Below are 20,121 nucleotides of genomic sequence, written 5' to 3' on the forward strand. Positions count from 1 at the left end.
CCGTGGTGGATCTTTCAATTCTAGCGGTCCTTCGAACCGCATATATGCCTTGGCTAGTAGACAGGACCAGAAGGCGTCGCCAAATATGGTTACAGGTATATTATCGATTTTCTCGCAGGATGTATATGCATTGATAGATCCAGGCTCCACCTTATCATATATATCTCCCTTTGTTGCTAGTAGAATCGGAATAAAATTTGAATCAATAGAACCATTTGAGGTAGCTACACCGGTAGGAGATTCTGTTATAGCCAACCAAGTATATAGAGATTGTTCGGTGATTATATATAATCGACACACCAAGGCAGATTTGGTAGAGTTAGCTATGACAGAATTTGATGTTATTATGGGCATGGATTGGCTAGCTTCTTGTTATACTAATGTTGATTATAGAGAAAAAGTAGTTCGATTCCAATTCCAGGAGAACCAGTCATAGAATGGATGGGCAATATAGCATCATCGAGGGGTAAGTTTATTTCATACCTCAAGGCAAGGAAAATGGTTAGAAAGGGTTATATTTATCATCTGGTTCGTGTCCATAACTTGGAAACTGAGGTATCGACTCTTCAGTCAGTTTCGATAGTTAACGAATTTACAGATGTATTCCCAGATGAACTTCCAAGTCTTCCTCCTGAGTGGGAGATAGAGTTTAATATAGATATATTGCCAGATACCCATTCCTCCCTACAAAATGGCACCCGCAAAACTGAAGGAGTTGAAGGAGCAACTGCGAGACCTATTAGAAAAAGGCTTCATTAGGCCAGTATATCACCTTGGAGAGCACCGGTATTATTCGTGAGGAAGAAAGATGGGTCACTACGAATGTGTATTGATTATAGGCAGTTGAACAAGGTGACAATAAAGAATAGATATCCTCTCCCCAGGATTGATGATTTATTTAATCAATTGCAGGGTGCTAAGTGTTTTTCAAAAATAAACTTGTGGTCAGGCTGTCACCAGGTACGGTTAAAGGAGGCAGATATTCCAAAGACTGCGTTTAGGACCTGATACGGGCATTATGAGTTTTGGGTGATGTCTTTTGGGCTGACCAATGCCCCAGCAGTGTTTATGGATCTTATGAACCGAGTGTTCAATCCATTCCTAGACCTGTTCGTGATTGTATTTATTGATGATATTCTGGTCCACTCACGATCGGAAGGGGAGCACGTAGATCATTGAGGAAGGTACTTAGGGTGCTCCAGCACCAAAAGTTGTATGCTAAGTTTTCTAAATGTGAATTCTGGTTGACTTTAGTAGCATTCTTGGGGCATATTATTGGAGCTGATGGTATTCGAGTAGATGCACAGAAAGTTGAGGCCGTAAAGACTTGGCCTAGACCTACGACACCTACTGAGGTACGTAGTTTTCTTGGGCTATCAAGATATTACAGGAGATTCTTTGAGAAATTTGCTTCAATTTCAGCACCTTTAACAAGGCTAACTCAGAAGGCCGTTAAGTTCCAGTGGACCGATGCCTATGAACAAAGCTTTCAGTTGCTGAAAGACAAGTTGACTACGACCCCAGTTCTAACCCTTCCTGAAGGACCAGATGGCTATGTTATTTATTATGATGCTTCTGGTGTTGGGTTAGGTTGTGTATTGATGCATTATGGTAGAGTCATAGCTTATGCCTCCCGACAATTAAGGAAGCACGAAAGAAATTATCCAACTCATGATCTGGAATTAGCAGCAGTAATTCATACTTTGAAACTATGGAGGCATTATTTATATGGTGTACATATTGATATCTATACGGACCACAAAAGTCTCCAATACATCTTTAAACAGAGGGACCTAAATTTGCGACAGAGAAGGTGGCTAGAGTTGCTGAAAGATTATGATGTTAATATTCTATACCACCCAGGAAAAGCAAATATTGTAGCAGATGCACTTAGCCGTAAATCCATGGGTAGCCTGGCAGATGTATAACCAGAACGAGAAAAGATAGTCCGTGATATTTGCTAGTTAGCTAACCTTGGAGTCCGTTTGGCTGATTCTAGTGATGGTGGAGTTTCTATTCGAGGAGTTGCTGAATCCTCTATCATGGAAGCGGTAAAGCAACACTAGTATGAAGACCCTATTTTGGCACAGTACCGGGATGAAACCCTTCAAAAGGAAAGGACCTCATTCGAGGTCACACCTGACGGAGTGCTAAGATATAGAGGCAGATTATGCGTACCTGAGATTATAGGGCTACGACAACAGGTTTTGGGAGAGGCACACTATGCCCGGTATTCTGTGCATCCAGGGTCGACAAAGATGTATCATGACCTTAGATGTTTATACTGGTGGAATGGCATAAAGAAGGATATAGCAGAGTTTGTAGCCCAGTGCCCAAACTGCCAACAAGTTAAAATTGAGCATCAGAAGCCTGGCGGACTATTACAAGAGATGGAAATCCCGACTTGGAAGTGGGAAGCAATTAATATGGATTTTATTACAGACTTACCTCGCACTCCACGGAAGTATGATTCCATATGGGTGATTGTAGATAGGCTGACAAAATCAGCCCACTTTCTTCCAGTTAGAACTACATATTCAGCGGAGGACTATGCGAGGTTATATATCAAAGAGATAGTAAGACTTCATAGAATTCCCATATCTATTATCTCAGACAGAGGGGCTCAGTTTACAGCTAGCTTCTGGAGATCATTTCAGAAGGGATTGGGAACACAAATAAATCTTAGTACAACATTTCACCCTCAGACTGATGGGCAGGCTGAACGCACTATTCAGACACTAGAAGATATGTTACGGGCCTGTATTATTGACTTTAGAGGTAGTTGGGATGACCATCTGCCACTTATTGAGTTTACCTATAATAATAGTTACCATTCTAGCATTCAGATGGCACCGTATGAGGCTTTATATGGCAGGAAGTGCAGGTCACCTATTGGTTGGTTTGATGTTGGTGAGGCTAAGTTAATCGGATCCGATATGATTCAACAAGCTATTGATAAGGTCAAACTTATTCGGGAAAGGTTATTAGCAGCCCAGAGTCGACAGAAATCATATGCAGACAATCGACGTCGACCCTTAGAGTTTCAGGTTAGTGATTGGGTGTTTTTGAAGGTGTCACCCATGAAGGGGGTAATAAGATTCGGTAAGAAAGGAAAGCTTATCCCGCGCTACATTGGCCCTTATCAGGTTATTCGTAGAATAGGCAAGGTTGCCTATGAGTTGGACCTACCATCTGATTTGGAAGCAGTGCATCCTGTTTTTCACGTGTCGATGCTTCGCAAATGCATTGGTGATCCTTCTAAAGTATTCCCCATGGATGATATACAGGTGACGGAGGAGCTTTCTTACGAGGAAAACCCTATAGCTATACTTGATCGCCAAGTCAGAAGGTTACGTACTAAGGATGTGGCTTCCGTCAAAGTATTGTGGCGAAATAACAATAGAGAAGAGATGACCTGGGAAGCCGAGGAAGAGATGAAGGATAAGTATCCTCACTTGTTTTCTACGCCTACAGGTAATCTAAACCTCTAGATTAATTATATTGATTGACATATGAAACTATTTGTTGTTGAAAAAAAAAACTATTCCCCCAAATTCCTTATAAAACTTTATGAGGTGGGTTTAACATTCGAGGACGAATGTTCTAAAGGAGAGAAAAATGTTACATTCTGTATTTTTGCATCTGGATTATTCGTAAGCTAACGGTTATAAATTCAAGGACTTTTAATTTTGAATTTTAAAAGGACATGATTTGTTATAGATGCCAAGTTATTTGAATAATTTATGTGAAGTAAAATACATCTCAAGAAGGACCCTTGAGCCAAATTAAAGTAGAAGCCATCAAATATTTTTTTTTCTTAAAGTCACGTTTCGGGTAAGCCAACTTTGGAAGGCCATAACCTCTTTAGAATTTGGGAATTTGGGAAAGCTCACAAAATGAAAGTTGTAGGTAATTGAAATATCTTTCCAACCATAGGTCGTGGGACGAAATGTGATATCATAGTAATAAGATATAGACGTTTTAAGTCTGACAGGCCAAGCTAAATAGTGAATTCGGCCCAACCCAATTCTAATTCGGGTCAGACCCAATACCCATGAAATTAATCTAATTTTTATCTGTTCCTTCATACTTTAGACCAAGAAATATCTGGAAATTTCCAGAGAGAGTAAGAGAAGGGAAAGCTAGAGAGAAACACCAACATCTACCACAATTAAAGCCCCGAATCTCAAAGCTCTTGAAGAGAAAATTGTTGTACGTCGCATTGGCTTCAATTTGAGCTAGATATCATCCAATAAGGAGAAGATTTTATGTGGTGCTGCAAATTTAAGGTAATATTAAAGTCTCCTTTTCATTGTTAACAAGTTTAGTTAGAGTTTTAACGGATTAGAACGGAGAAAATAGTGTTATAAACTAGTTTGGTGATTTGTTGAGATTTATGGGTTAAAGGATTGTTTTAGGTAGCTTAAATAGATGGAATTATCTTAGTGATGATGTATAATAATGGTTGATGTTGTTTTGATGTTGTTGATGAGTTGTTGTTCTTAAATTTGGAGGAAAAAGGTGTATGAAGATTGTGAATGTTCAAACCCGTTTTTGGAATTGAGTAGCTGGTAGTAATTCTGGAATATCTCATTGTGTAGACCTTTGATTTTAGATATTAAACATGTTTTGGAAAGATAATACACATACCTACAACTCTTATGTTTATGTTGTAGTCTATATATGCTGTTATTATATCGAAAAATGAGGATGAATCATAAGACAAATTCTGTCCAGATTCTGGATTGCAAAAATCCCTCATGTATACCTGTTAGTGTTTTGATGATATCTCTTTGTAGAAAATGAGTTTTGAGTGGATTTCTTTTGCATTGGAAATTTAAGACAGAGATCTAAATGTTTCATGAAGGTCATAAAGTCCAGTTTTGCCATTTTTATTTTCAAAATTTAGATACAACTTGAGGTACTCGGCTTTCCGAATTTACTGCTTTGGTAACATGAGTCGGGTGGAAATATTCTAGGCTTATTGTCAATAATAAATCTTATTTTGTGTCAATATTTTGGATTGTTGATGTTGATTGATGATTATATAGCTGGTTTGAAAGTGAGAAAAGTGAGCGGTATAGGGGAGGTGCTGTCCAATTTTTTTTAGAAATAACCTACTAACGATAAACTACGTTTGATTCTTGTCCATAGCTTAACCATAGTGCTTAACGTTTTAATAAAGGTTGAGACAATATTGGACAGCATATACGTATAAACGCTAAAGGTATGTAAAGTTAACATTTTCTTCTTTTGGCATGATCCATATGAAACGAACGAATGACGTATGCTTAAATTCCAAAGAAACTCTTATTCGTAGATATACTCGGATGGCTACCGTTCTTGATTTTCAAAATTTATATTGTTATGTCTTGACTCATGTGTATGATTCCAGCCATCCTAGTTGGTATAACTCATGTTGTGGTATAATTCATATTTTAGTATAATCCATAATTGGTGTGATTCATAATGACTATTGTCTTGGTTTTCAAATGATGGGCTGTTTTGCTTATTCTATTAAGTCTCCGATAATGATCAAATTTCGAAAGGTTGCTAATGATACCTTATTCGTGCATATTATTATGGTATTATTCACCGAGTCCTACGATAGGCCGGATATGTTATCATGTATGGATTCCACTACATTATTCACCGAGTCCCTTACTAAAGGGCCGGGTACGTGATATGATAATATGATATTATGATGATATGACGATATGATTATGGTACCGAGTCCCATAATGGGTCGGGTATGGTATCAGTGTACACTACTCTATTCACCGAGTCCCTTGCTAGAGGGCCGAGTATGGTATATATATACATATGACGATATATTGATATAATTGTGACATCGAGTCCTATAACGGGCCAGGTACGATATATGATGATGATATGCATGTTTTCATTTTATAAGACACAGGTACAGTGATTTATTGATTATGATACTTGACTCCTGAATCTTTATTTCAGATGTGATCTCCTTTACGATATTTTATGCTTTATATACTCGGTACATATTTCGTACTGACTCTCCTCTTCGGGGGGCTGCGTTTCATGCCCGTAGGTACAAATACTCATTTTGGAGAGCCGCCAGCTTAGGATTCTACTCAACGGGTTTGAAGTGCTCTATTGTCTCGGAGCCTAAACTTTTAGTACTAATCCTTATAATGTATATATTTGTGTATTTAGGGGTACGGCGGGGCCCTGTCCCGTCATATGCTATTGTTAATCCTCTTAGAGGTCTGTAGACACATGAGTGGGTTGTATGTAGATATTGTCTGGTGTACTAGTATGGCTTATGTTTTTGTACGTTTACATTCGGAGTGAAAGCCTTGTCGGCTTACGTATTATGTTATCTTACTTTTGACAATTAAGACTCTCCAAGAAACAGGTGATTTTGGTATATATATAAGTGACAGTTTGAGACGACGTGCTGCCCATATAAATCCTATATCATATTTAACTGCCGATTGACTATAGGTAATAGGTGTGTATACGAGTGTCCAATTCGGACACTAGTCACGGCCCACGGGGCTAGGTCATGACAATGTTACTCCTGGCCCATAAGAGTATAAACTGTGCACGTCACAAAAAAAATATTCGCTATGTTGAAAATCTCGAAAGAGGTGGCCTAGGCAAAAGTTAAGACACAAAAAAAATCACTCTTTCAGAACTACGTTATGACTTGATCTTCTTCACTGAGGTACGTAGGCACTTGAAATTATATTCTGGGTTCAGTCGCATGAGTATCCAAAGAACTCATAGTCTCTCTTGACCCTCTTCACCGTGGTCCGTGGAGCTTAGAATTACATCCTAAGTTTAGTCTCATAAGTACAGAAGAAATGGGGCACGCTATTATTTGAGCATCATGATATTCTTATAGATTGTCATATATAACGTGTGAATTAGAGAAGGCTAGTCAAGAAAGAATTTGAATTGACTTCAAAGAAATATTCGTACAAATCCGTAAAGCTATTAGCTGTGATTATTGTACACATTGTAGTTTTATGAATCTTCTTTTTGGCTTTCCTATGCTGAGCTATGAGTATTTTTTTTAATAAGATCATACGAATATGAATCTGTCAGCTTTTCTGCACGTGAAATTCATTTTTGAAGTTTGTTTAGAACAATTCTGAGGGACTTGAGCTATAAATTTTGGATATGTCTTAGATTAAGAAGTTTGGTTTCTGATAAATTGAGTCTCTCCTGGCTTTGGTGCTCTCATACAATGATATATCTCTCAAGCTATCAAAATACGCAAGGTAATACATAACAATGTTTAGGAGAAAGTACATGCTTAATGCGATTACATCAATGCATCAATACGAGTAAATAACTCTTGAAGCTGAAACGTAAAAGAAATACTTGAAGAAATGTGCAATATAATGCAATCAAAAGGATTTTATTAAAGAGCAACAACTAATCAATCAGAATGCTAAAAAAAGGAGCAAAAAAAATAGTTCATAATAAGCCAGTCTAAACGTAGCTTATAATTAGTTAAGTCTTGAAGAGAAATCTCTAAAACTCTCTTCTTCTTTTCCATATCATTTGAGGCATTCGCAGTAGCTAGAGAAACATCAACACATTTGTTGCACTCTTGTTCAGTTGCTGAGACTTTAGATTCGACATCTTCGACTTCTTTATTACCAACATCTCGGAGGGCTTTTAACTTCTTCACCTTCTTCCTCGCCTTCTTAAGAGATTGACAGATGTCAGAAAATTCTTCGAACTTCTCATTCTTTTCATTCAAGACAAGATCAAGGTATTTCTTGGCATTTAGATATGGCTCAGATTCTTTAATTTTCGGGGCTCTATCAGCAAGGGATGATCGTTCTTGGTCATAGGAGGTGGAAAGTTCAAAGACAGACTCCAATAAATTCTTCAAAGGAGAAATATCCACCCCATTTCATCTACATCCTTAAGAATTACTTGGACCTCATCCTTAAGAGAAGAAACGCGTTCTGCAGTGAGATCAGTGAGCTTAGAACGAATCTTATTCCAAGCTCCTTCGACAAAATTCATTCGAAGTTCTGAGATGACTTGCTTTCCGTCAAAAATGGACACGGACATTGCCAGTTTCTTATGGGGAGGATATTCTACATTTGATGTAGTCCTTTCATGTGGGACAAAAGTAGCCTCTCGCTCAAATTTGGATGACAGAATTGATTTTCTTAAAGTCGGTCCCTCTACAGATTCATTACTATCTTGTGGCTTCCTTTGGTAAGAAGTCTCCAACATGCTAACATTGTTTGCCTGCATAAAAAAAAAAAAATAATAGTAAAAAATAAAAAATAATATATATATATATAAATAAATAAAATAAGAAATATCATGGTTAGTAGAATCATGTGGTATCATGAAATGAAAAAAATCATCACCTCTTTAATAGCTGTCACAGTCTTTGAAGAACTAACATTGTTGTCAAAAATTTCTACCGAATGTGAATTAGCATCGTTTTGCATGTTAGAAGGTAGTTTCAATTGCTTCCAACAACGATCACTACAGGTGCTACTACTTTCGTCTTGAGATGGCCGCTTGTGAGATGTCTGTTGAATTTGAGCTGAATACTTTTTTTTGAACCTCCTTAAGGGAAGATCCCTTGATCTTGTCTGGAACAACAACTTTAGACTTCAAAATAGTAGGTTGACTCACAATTAAGACCTCCTCGTCTTGCTTTTGAAGAACATTACTATCCAGACCAACAACACTCACCAAGGACTACATATAATTTTCAAGAAAATTTCCATGCACCTTTTCCTACCAAGACTTGTAATTGAGAGAAAAGAATTTCTTCAAGTTGGACCCACTAGGAGGAAATATTGCTCTTGCCCTAGATTTTGTTAGCACACAAATTCGTGCAAGCCTTAAGCCCTCGGCTAATGAAGCTTCACGAAAATCTTGATCTAATTGACCAGGAGCATCTTGAAAAAGGTCAAATTGACGACTGAATCTATGGGGACTGTAAGACTCCATAATAAAGATGTTTTCATCCCTTAAAGTGAGATAGTTTGAGCGAAGGCTTATAAAGAAATTCGATTGAAATTCCTTTTCAGTGTCATTGTCGCGGTAGTTATTAGCATTAGGCCTTTTGATCAATGTTGCAACCCAGACAATGGTTCCCCCTTCATGTATACGCTTCCTCGCATCCTCTTTTTCAAAATACCTGGCAGCACCTTCGCCAAAAAAAGAAGCCATAAGAGGATTAGCCGATCCACCCGCTAATGGGTAATAAGTTTTGAAGTAACAGGTCAACCAACCATACACGTAATGAATTGAAAAACAAGTTTGAACGAGATCGAGTCGTGAGCATCTTGAAATCATGTTTAGACCTTTGTAAATGCTGGCTAAGACTAGAACTGAAAGGCTAATCTTCGTCCACATGCTAAATGACAGGCGATTCTGAAGACGCCTGGATGAATAAAGCCATCCTCCTTCGAAGGAAGCACAAATACACACAACCAGCAAGATAAAAAGGCTGCCAAGTATTATGCCATGTGCCAAAGTTAGGTGGCAATCCAAGTCAAATTAAATAAGCCACTAAAATCATGCCACATGTCAAAGTTATGTGGCAATCTAAGTCAAATTAAATGAGCCACTAGAATAATGTCACGTGTATATATGACATGTTCTGACCAATCAAATTAAAACTCTTTACCAAAGAAATCTGATTGGTCAGTTCAAACCAACCAATCAAATCACACCATCATACCACTCCCTACAACTATAAATAGGGGTCCTCATTATTCTCAGAAGAGAGAGTTTTTCAAGAACAAGAAGCAAGAAGAGAGCTCGTGGATCAAATGCCACAAATTTTCTACAAAGCTACAAAGTTCAAGTAATCAAATTCAAACTGAAGTTCAAGATCAAGAACGAAGGAAAATATCAAGAAGTTCAAGAGCAAGTTATTTGTTTATATTTATTATTCGTCATAACCATACAAGTGTTTGTGACGAATAATTCAAATCCAAATTTGAAGACGAAGGTTCAAGATCAAGCTATTCAAGTCCTTGACTCTAAATCAAATACATATTCCATATTATTTGAAGAATCAGATGATTATCATAGAGATTGTAACACGCACTACATTTTGAAATTAAATATTACACTTTGTTACTCTAATTTTTCGGTCTTGATTATTTATTTTTCTTGGCTCAAAAATTTATTGTTTACAGGGACGGATGGAGTATTCTCTTGTGATTACTATATAGATAAAAATGGAAAATATTCCATAAGTAAAGCTTAATACACGAGATGGACAATATGATGACTACAATCCTTGTTAACGGTATGTTGTTATACATTCTAAAAAGCAAAGTATTAAATTAGCTGAGATTGTTATATAATTGTAGCCTACTTTATAGACTCAAAAGTCAAATTTGAAAATACAAAATATCCAAACTAATTAATTTAAAATCAAATTTTAAAAATCCAATTCAATTTGAGATTATTTGACTGCAATTTCTTCAATTCTCAAATCAAAAATTTTAAATCGACATATTCATATTCATATTCATATTTTCAATACTTCCTCTATATAGTATTTGTCAAATGTTGTGCGTTAGCTACATTTTTGGCCTTTCCGATCTTTGCTTTTTCAAACACTAGACAATTAAACTTGATCCAACACCTTATTCATTCTTTGGAATTTAATTTTTTTATTCAGTTTGGATCAAGAAAAAGTGCTAAAATTTTGTTTATTTTGGAATAGAGAGAATACTTACTATTCATTTTTGGTACCCAATTTTTTTTATCAAAAAACCAAATTGTTATGTTTTACTTACCAATGAGAAACAAAAAAACATTAATTATATTCTTTATAAAAAATAACTTTCATTATATCAAATACAACATTGATAGTTAATTTATTTTTTCTAATGATCAGTTTTTAAGAGGGAATGAGATCTCTTGCCCCTTCTACAATTTAAATATAAAAAAATACTCTTTTTAGATCTCTTATATGTAAAAATAACGATTTTTAGAATTGAAAATTTCTTATAAAAAGAATATAAAATTAAAAAGATTAATAATTTTAAAGATTTAAAAACCATTTATTTCTTTTTATTATTAAATTATAGATACTCCAACAGACCTTCCTTTTGTTCGAATTATTAAACACCACACGAGCAAATTAAATATTAGTGGCTTCCTATCAGTGGCGGCGGAATTAAGATTTTTGTGAAGGGGGGTCACTATTTAAAGAGGTAAGTCGAAAAATGAAGTAAAACGGGAAAGAAAATTAATTTTAACCCGCTAAATTAAACTTGTTTTGTCATGTCGCATATAACATTTCTTCCTACTTTTACCTTGATCCATTGAGTCCTTTTTAAAAAAAATATGATTTTTTATTATTATTTTTTAGTGTTTTGAAAAATATTATACTTGTATAAATGTTTTGAAATATATTAAGTCCACCAATGTATGCAATTGGTATCCAATTGATATCCAACTGAAAATATTAAGTCTAATCGTGTATGAAATTGGTATCCAGCTAAAAATATAACATATAATTAAGATTTCAACGGAGTAAGCCAAGCTAAAATTAGTTAATGTTGTATCCAATTGATATCCATATAGAAAGCTTAAGTGTAACAATAAATGCAATTGGTATCTAAATAGAATTTTAAAATATTTAATTTTTACTATTTCGTGTATGCAGTGTTTTTCAAAACTAAAATTTCAATCTAGATACCAGTTTTAATTAAGATTTCATATTATTATCTCCTTATTGAATCAAGATTGAATGAACGTTACCATATTTTCTACTAGAAAAAATTATGTTACTTCACCAAATTTATATAAAAAATAAATTAATTTAAAATCATGGATAAAAGCATAAAATTTGTGTTGACGATAAATAGGGAAGAAAAAGAAAAAAAAACGTTTATGAAAAAGTTAAAGGAAAAATAATTAATGTGAGTATATTAAGAGAGAAAATTATGCGAGAATATTAAGAAGAGATTTAAAAAATAAACAGATTTAATAAATAAGAATATTAAATTAAAAAAAAGATTTTCAAATAAAAAAATAAAAAATGATATCAATTTACAAAAAACAATAAAAAAAAATGTCGTAGAAAGAAGGAGGAAACAAAAACTAAAACAAGAGGTTGATACTATTAATTAGAATATTAATTAGGATATTGATAACAATCAAAATAGTGTCCAACTAAATGGAGAAAATCAAGCATTGATATATCTGATCATTTATAAAACACTATATTTAAGAAAAAATATATTGCTATTTAATTACTTAATAAAATATATTCAATTAATTTATAAATTAAAACTAGAGTCTTAATTGAATAATAATTCGGTATTACCATTAATACATTTATTATCTTTTTCTTTAATTCGTTTATTAATAAATTAATTACTGCATTATATTTTAAAATTTGTTATAGCTTGATAGAGTTTTAATACTACAATTTGAAACTTATAAAATTATGTTATAACTCAAAATATAATATCTTAATAATGACATTTCAAAAAAATTCACAATAAAAATAATGGAAAAAAACAATAAAGCTCCACATTGAGCCCAAATGTTTTTCATATTGAGATTTTGAGCCCAAATGTGGAGTCCATATCAGCTTTGCTATTGAATTTTTTCCAAGGAAAAAAAAAAGGAAGGAAAAAGTTGTTCCCTCGAACCTACAACCTTAAGTAATCTTTGAACCCTTTAGCGACTAAGCTAAGATTGTTGTTTGTATTGAAGGTGGTTTATTTTAATATATATACTAACAGAAACAAAATTTGATCATATATATATAGTGTAATTTCCCGACAAAAAGGGTTCGGGTGAATCCCCTGACCTCTACGTAGATCCGCACCTGCTAGCTATAAGCTATTGTCAATTGACTTGTCTTAATTATTTGTAAGTCAATGCAATATTTTAATATATTTAATTTTTCCTTTTGCTATTATTTTTGTTGAATTCTTATTATTTTTATTGAGTTGTGTGATCACTCCATTTTAAATTTTACACTATTTAGATTTTATTCAATTATATTTAAGCATGTTACTTCAAATAGTGGAGCCTTGAAGTAACTTGATTTTCATTCATGATCAATCACGTTACAAAACTAGAATTTGGCTGATACTTAAACAAGTTATTTTTTTGTGCAAAGAATAACTTTAATTACATTATTGTTGTTATTATTATCACTTTTTAAACCAAACATAATTCTAAATTAAAATTAATTTAAACTTGATCCAACATCTTACTCGCGTAGGACAGAGGCAATGTGGAGAAGTAGACTTTTTAAATTAATAAAAATAACAATAATGTAATAATATGTAATCAATAGAAATTCTCAAAACAATATCCTTCCATTATATTAGTTGTTTTAATAATGAGCGATAGATTATTGAAAAGAGAAAATGAAAAGAATTTACACCGTGGAATAGATGTGTGCATTGGTTAATTCGGTTTGATTTTATGTATTATCAATTCGATTTATTAATTTGTGAACACAATAAATCGATAATTAAATAAAAATAATATTTATTTGTCACTATCAAATCTAAAATAAAAAAGAGAGAGAAAGTAATACGCTAATTTGTGTTGCTAGAAAATAGGATTGGTAAAATATTAAAGTTACTTATATAATTAGGAGTAGAATAATAATTTTATTATAATTTAACTATTAATCAAAATCATAAAAAACTAAAAACCAAATCCATAACCCGATAAAATAAAAATCATTAATCCAATAACTTAATCTCAATAAATTAATAATATTTTTTGGCTAAAACAAATTAATTTTTAAAAAATAGCCCACGTGGAGTCTTTTTTTTAATTTGTTATTTCCACAAATACGTCACGTCTCCTAATCACACTTTTTTTCTTCTTTTTTCTGTTTGTGACAGGCCATTATCTTCTAATACGAATAGGGAATCATATCTAATCAGATTTCTATTTAGTTTATCCAAATTATATGCCCAGTCCTAATTATAATAGAGATACTAATTAACTAGGAAACTGTTTAATTTAATTAATACCTAATCCTACTTAATTTTGGTGTGAAAATTTGCTCTCTATAAATTGCAAACTCTCATTGGCTTTACAATCACTCGCATTCTTCTCTGTTTCTGCATTTATACTAATTGCTAATCGATTTTCTTCATTGAGAGAGAGAGAGAGAGAGAGAGATATGGATATTGATCTAACCCCAAAGTTGTCAAAGCAAATTTATGGAGGAGATGGTGGTTCTTATCATGCATGGTGCCCTAATGAGCTTCCAATGTTGAAGGAAGGAAATATTGGCGCTGCTAAAATTGCTCTTACGAAGAATGGATTTGCTTTGCCTCGTTACTCTGATTCTGCTAAGGTTGCCTATGTTCTTCAAGGTAACAATTTTGGGCCTTTTTTTTTTTTGATTGTTATGATTAATGGGGTTTCTTCTATTTTTGTTGTTATGTCTCTGTTGGGTTTTAATGAATCATGATAATTTTGTTGTATTGATTCGTGGGTTTTTCTTCAATTCTTGTGTTTTAGAGTAAATTCTTATTTGGGGTTTCTGCTTATGAAACATGTGGTTTTGTTGTTTTGATTGGTGGGTTTTTTTGTTTTTTTTTTAAAATGGAATTTACTTGTTTGAATTTATGGGTTAGATTAGTCTTGGAATTTTCTGTTTATGAATATTCGATATGATGTTAAAAGGGTTTGATCCCTCTTTTACTGTAAATACTACTTTTTTTTATATTAAATTCAAACGGTGTCTTGGAACTATTAAAAGGAGAGTTGAGCTACCTACCTATATACAAAAAAAATTGGAAGTTTGTTTCCATCTATATACATGGGCTACTTTGTTAAAACCTTGATTCATTGGTCTGTCATAATTGAATATGTTGCTTTTTGTTGCTATATATTATTTCAGTATTAACATTTGTGTGAATACATGGATCAGGTTGTGGAGTTGCTGGAATTGTTCTTCCAGAGAAAGAAGAGAAGGTGATAGCCATTAAGAAGGGTGATGCTATTGCCCTCCCTTTTGGTGTTGTAACATGGTGGTACAACAAAGACGACACTGAGCTTGTGGTCCTCTTCCTTGGTGATACGAAAACTGCACACAAGGCTGGTTCTTTCACTGACATGTACTTGACCGGCTCCAATGGAATTTTCACTGGTTTCTCAACTGAGTTTGTTAGCAGGGCATGGGATGTAGAAGAGAGTGTAGCTAAGACTCTAGTTAGCTCTCAGACTGCTAAGGGCATCGTGAAGCTGGATGCAGGCTTCCAAATGCCCGAGCCTAAGCATGCCAACAGGGATGGCATGGTTCTCAACTGTGAGGAAGCCCCATTAGATGTCGATATCAAGGGTGGTGGAAAGGTGGTTGTTTTGAATACCAAGAACTTGCCATTGGTTGGCGAAGTTGGACTTGGTGCTGATCTAGTTAGGCTGCATGGAAGTGCTATGTGCTCTCCTGGTTTTTCATGTGACTCAGCCCTTCAGGTTACCTACATTGTTAGAGGCTCTGGACGAGTTCAGGTTGTTGGCCCTGATGGTAAGCGTGTTCTTGAAGCACACCTCAAAGCTGGTAATCTGTTCATTGTTCCCAGGTTCTGTGTTGTCTCGAAAATTGGTGATCCCGATGGCATGGATTGGTTCTCCATAATAACTACCCCCAAGTATGTTTTTGTTGTACATTGTTTTGTTGATGTCATATTACATTTTCCATCTAACCTTTAACTATTTTTTGTTATGTGACAGTCCAATGTTCACTCACTTGGCTGGAAAGACTTCAACATGGAAGGCTCTATCTCCACAACTGTTGCAGGCTGCTTTCAAGGTTTCACCAGATGTAGAGAAGCTATTCAGCTCCAAGAGAACTGCAGAAGAGATTTTCTTCCCACCACCAAATTGATCCATCATCGAGTAGTATAGAGGTTATGGAATTGATGGCTACTGTTTTAGATTTCCTTATGTTATGTTGAGAACAAGTATATTTGCTTAATATCAGTTTAATTGCTCTTTTGTTTGGTTGCCTTTGATGATGGAAGAGACTCAAATTTGCAAGTGGAAACTTCCCTTGATGAGCAAATCGTAGTTGATAAATAAAGTATCGGAATATATCAATTGACATTATGTAACTATGAAAAATGATACAATCTATCCAAATATTATATTCATCGTAACAACCCTTCAAAAAAGGTGTTAAAACTCTCGTAGGCATACAAACTCACGTCTAATTAATGATTGTAGGTTCCTGCTGCGTGAAGAAAACAAAGTAGTAGCATTGGCAACACCTTTTGTTCAAAAAATGTACTCCATTTGTAATTTGTAATTGGATTTATCATTTCTTTTATTAAATTATATTTGGTGTTTATTCTAAGGTATAGGTTCAGCTAGTTTACTTTTGTTAGAAAAAGATATATAGTTTTGAAGAAGGAAAAACTACAAATAAAAAATAAGAATAATTAATTTTAAAAATGAATGCAAAATGTTTATGGATTTTTTAAATAATATTTGGTTTTGTGGCTCCTACATACTACAAAGCGATTGAAGTCACTCTCGTACCTCTTGACATATTGACATGCAAGAAGGTTTTAAATAAAAATATTTTAATTTAAGAATATAATAATAATATCTCATAATATAAGTATTTAAAAGGAAAAAGTACATAAAATAGACCCAGATTAAAAGTAATTGCTCGAAATTATCCCATCCTAATGTAATTTTAGGAAATAAACCCTTTTCTCCAAATATATACCCGAGATACCCCTTTAATTTAGGCCTAATTCGCGTTTATGATATCATCACAATATATATGTATTATGATCGTATCATTTAGTATTTGTGCAATTTTTCCTAAATGTTTGATTCCTTAATGATGCCGTAACGTATGCAATCTATTGTTATGGTATCATTGTGGATTTTAAAAGTGTCTCATTAAGGATTTTCAATATCATGCTAATATACGAATATACTGTGGTAGTATCATTCATGTAATATCGAATGACATAGAATTTTTTTATGATACCATCATAGTATATATATACTATGATGATATTATTCAACATTTGTGATGATATCATGTCAGTATATGATATATACTTGAAGGACTGCTCATTGGTGAATGATACCATGTTATTATATATGATATTATCTAAGGGAATCATTGAGAAATTATGAATTCCTCACTTGAAGGACTGCTCATTAGTCAATGATATCATGCTATTATATACATAATATGTTGGTATTATTGAGGATTGACTTAGTTGTACATGAATGAATGTAGGAAACCTTAGTAATACCATAACAATATATGCATATATTATTATGGTATCATTAATGAATGAGTAGTTTTGTGAATGAATGAATGAAGGAAACCTTATTGCTACCACAACAGTATATTCACATGCCACATGAAGGAAATCTAGCCATCCAAGTGTATATTTGATGGATGAATTTAATTCTTTATGTTGAAGCAAGCACGTGAGCAGCACAATATTTAGCATAAAAAAGAATATAGTTTGTTAGATGCTTAAAATATTTTGTATAGGATTGGGACAAGTGTACAATTGAATATTTTTCTTATGCATTTTCCTTTAATTATTTTGTACAAATATTTATAAAGAGAAAACATAGTGATCAATGAAAGTAGATGAAAAATTCACCACAAGTTTTCTTTCATTCTTACTTGGTATCAGAGCAATGAGCTCAATCCATTAAACTTCATAATCAAAACATTTTCAATTCTCTAAAATGACAGAATAAACAAGTAATTTCAACTCTGGAAGCAACACTGCTAATGTCGCTGCAGCTGTTGTGCATTCCAATCACCCAATTACTACAACTATTGTGAATTTCAATCACCCCGACTATCTTCATCCATCTGACTCTCCTGGGATGAACCTGATCAGCACAATATTTGGTGGAAGAGGATTTCTAGGCTGGAGGAGATAGCACTATCAACTAAGAAGAAGCTTGGTTTCATCAATGGTGCATGCAAGACACTAAATCTCACTTCTTCAGATTTTTCTCAATGGAGCTACTGTAATGACATGGTGATTTCTTGATTGCTGAATACACTATCCAAGGATATTGGAGACAGTGTTATTTACTCCATCACTGCCAAAGAGCTTTGGGACAGTCTTGAGAAAAGTTTTGGTAAGTCTAATAGTACCAAACTTTTTCACCTTCAAAAGAAATTAAACATATTAATTCAAGGAAATTCTGATATATCTGGGTATTTTAAAAAAATGAAGAGAATCTGGGATGAGCTGGACTCTCTGAATGCAGACATTGTATGTTATTGTGCTTGCACATGTGATGGAAAGTCAGAATTAGCTAAATCTTTGCAAAATCAAAGGCTGATCCAATTTCTAATGAGTCTAAATGACATCTATGCACAGGCAAAGAGTAAAATACTGATGATGAAACCCTTGCCAGGGATGGATGTTGCATACTCACTCCTGTTGCAGGATGAAAATCAGAGAGAGATCTATGTGAATGCACAAGTATTCTCTGATCCATCCTCATTCATGGTAGGAAGTCGAGGAAAGCAAAATTTCAGGAATGGAAATGAAAATCAGAATTTTAGAAATGGAAATCAAAAATCTCCTGCTTATCCACAGAAATCTGCACCTAGCACATAAAGACCTGGTAATAGTCAACATAAGTTCAAAGGAAGGAGAGCCAAATACAACCCAAATGTGACTTGCACATACTATCTCAAGCAAGGGCATGTCATAGATGATTGTTTTAGGTATATTGATTTCCCTGATGATTTTGAATTCACCAAAGGAAAGAATACTTTGGTGAAAGGAAATGCAACTTTCACAGGAGAAGATACTCATGAGCTTGGAGAAGGATATATGAGAGAAGGAGGCAACAATTCTTATCAGTTTTCAAAAATGTAGGGAACAACTCTTTCCAACACACACATACATTTTGTCTCATGTATATATGTATATATCCATGAAAGTATATGTACCATACATTGATATACATGATATACGCATGTCGCAATGGACATCTATGAAAATCTATCCAGTTATACATGATATACACATATCGCATATGTGTTTTCTATGCCTAAATTTTGAGTTGAAACAAGTCCAAATCACTTCTAACTTTCCTTAAATTTTGTATATAGTCTCATTCGGATGTTTCCAACCGCCAATACCAATCACTCCCATCCAATCCAACAAAGAAGAAAGTTGAAATTTGTCTTTTTTGCTTTCAGTCTTCTCTGATCAGAGATAAGGATGACTATTTTAATTTTAGAATGGAATATATATTTTAAGTATAAAATTAGGTGGAAGTAAAGACCGTTACACAAGTCATATCTAAAAGTATTTTGGGTCTATAATTTAAGAAAATGGTGAGATTGATGAGGATGTCGCACATCGTATTAGAGCGGTATGGGTGAAATGGAGGATCATAGCTGGGGTACTGTGAGATAAGAATGTGCACCAAGGCTTAAAGGTAAATTTTACATACGTAATTAAACTTGCATTGTTGTATGGGGTGGAATGTTGTCAAATCAAGAACACACACATTCAAATGATAAAGATAACGAATATAAGGATGCTCATATGGATGTGTGAACATACTAGGGAAACTAGGATTATGAACGAAGTAATACATAATAAGGTGGGAGTGGCCTCCGTGCCACACCATATGAAGGAATTGAGATTGAGATGGTTCAGATATGTGAAGAGGAATGCACATATACACCAGTAAGGAGGCGTGAGAGGTTGACTATAGCAAATTTTAGGAGAAGTAGAGATATGCCGAAAAGAACTGGGGGAGGTGATTAGAGAAGATATGACACATCTTCAGTTTACTGAGGACATGATCATAGATATGAAGATATAGAGGTCAAGAATTAGGGTAGAATATAGTAGATAGACAAGTGTTGTCGTACTTTTATGTGGGATGGGCAAGGGTCAATCTCTTCTTCAAATTGTTTCCCTATTTAGTAGTATTATTACATATTGACGTAGTATCTTATTCTTTAATTTTTACTACTACTTAATGCTTTATTTGCTCTATTTATCTTATTATTTTGTTGTCGTTATTTTTTTTTCTATCCTATTTTATCTACACTTCTTTTAAATCGAGGATCTATCAAAAAATACTTCTACCTCGCAAAGGTAGATGTAAGGTATGTTG

General features: G+C 34.0%; 1 protein-coding gene and 1 long non-coding RNA gene across 2 annotated transcripts; both read left to right on the forward strand.

Moving 5' to 3' along the window:
• The first annotated feature begins 4,114 nt into the window (after positions 1-4,114).
• On the forward strand, positions 4,115-6,111 carry LOC129904583 (uncharacterized). The gene is made up of 3 exons (XR_008770455.1): positions 4,115-4,289; positions 5,186-5,227; positions 6,065-6,111. It is a non-coding gene; the product is annotated as an uncharacterized LOC129904583 (long non-coding RNA).
• Positions 6,112-13,987: 7,876 nt separating this feature from the next.
• On the forward strand, positions 13,988-16,314 carry LOC129904589 (12S seed storage globulin 1-like). The gene is made up of 3 exons (XM_055980149.1): positions 13,988-14,348; positions 14,909-15,629; positions 15,712-16,314. The coding sequence occupies exons 1-3, from the start codon at positions 14,153-14,155 to the stop codon at positions 15,863-15,865; spliced, it is 1,071 nt and encodes a 356-aa protein (XP_055836124.1). The 5' UTR covers positions 13,988-14,152; the 3' UTR covers positions 15,866-16,314.
• The last annotated feature ends 3,807 nt before the right edge of the window (positions 16,315-20,121 follow it).

The sequence above is a fragment of the Solanum dulcamara genome, chromosome 9 (assembly GCF_947179165.1).
Source record: "Solanum dulcamara chromosome 9, daSolDulc1.2, whole genome shotgun sequence".
Classification (NCBI taxonomy): Eukaryota; Viridiplantae; Streptophyta; class Magnoliopsida; order Solanales; family Solanaceae; genus Solanum; species Solanum dulcamara.

Bases quoted from the DNA above. Each gene is read 5' to 3' on its own strand.
- LOC129904589 (XM_055980149.1), top strand. From the start codon at position 14,153: ATGGATATTGATCTAACCCCAAAGTTGTCAAAGCAAATTTATGGAGGA. The intron at 14,349-14,908 runs GTAACAATTTTG...TACATGGATCAG, and splicing joins GGTTGCCTATGTTCTTCAAG to GTTGTGGAGTTGCTGGAATT. The intron at 15,630-15,711 runs GTATGTTTTTGT...GTTATGTGACAG, and splicing joins TCCATAATAACTACCCCCAA to TCCAATGTTCACTCACTTGG.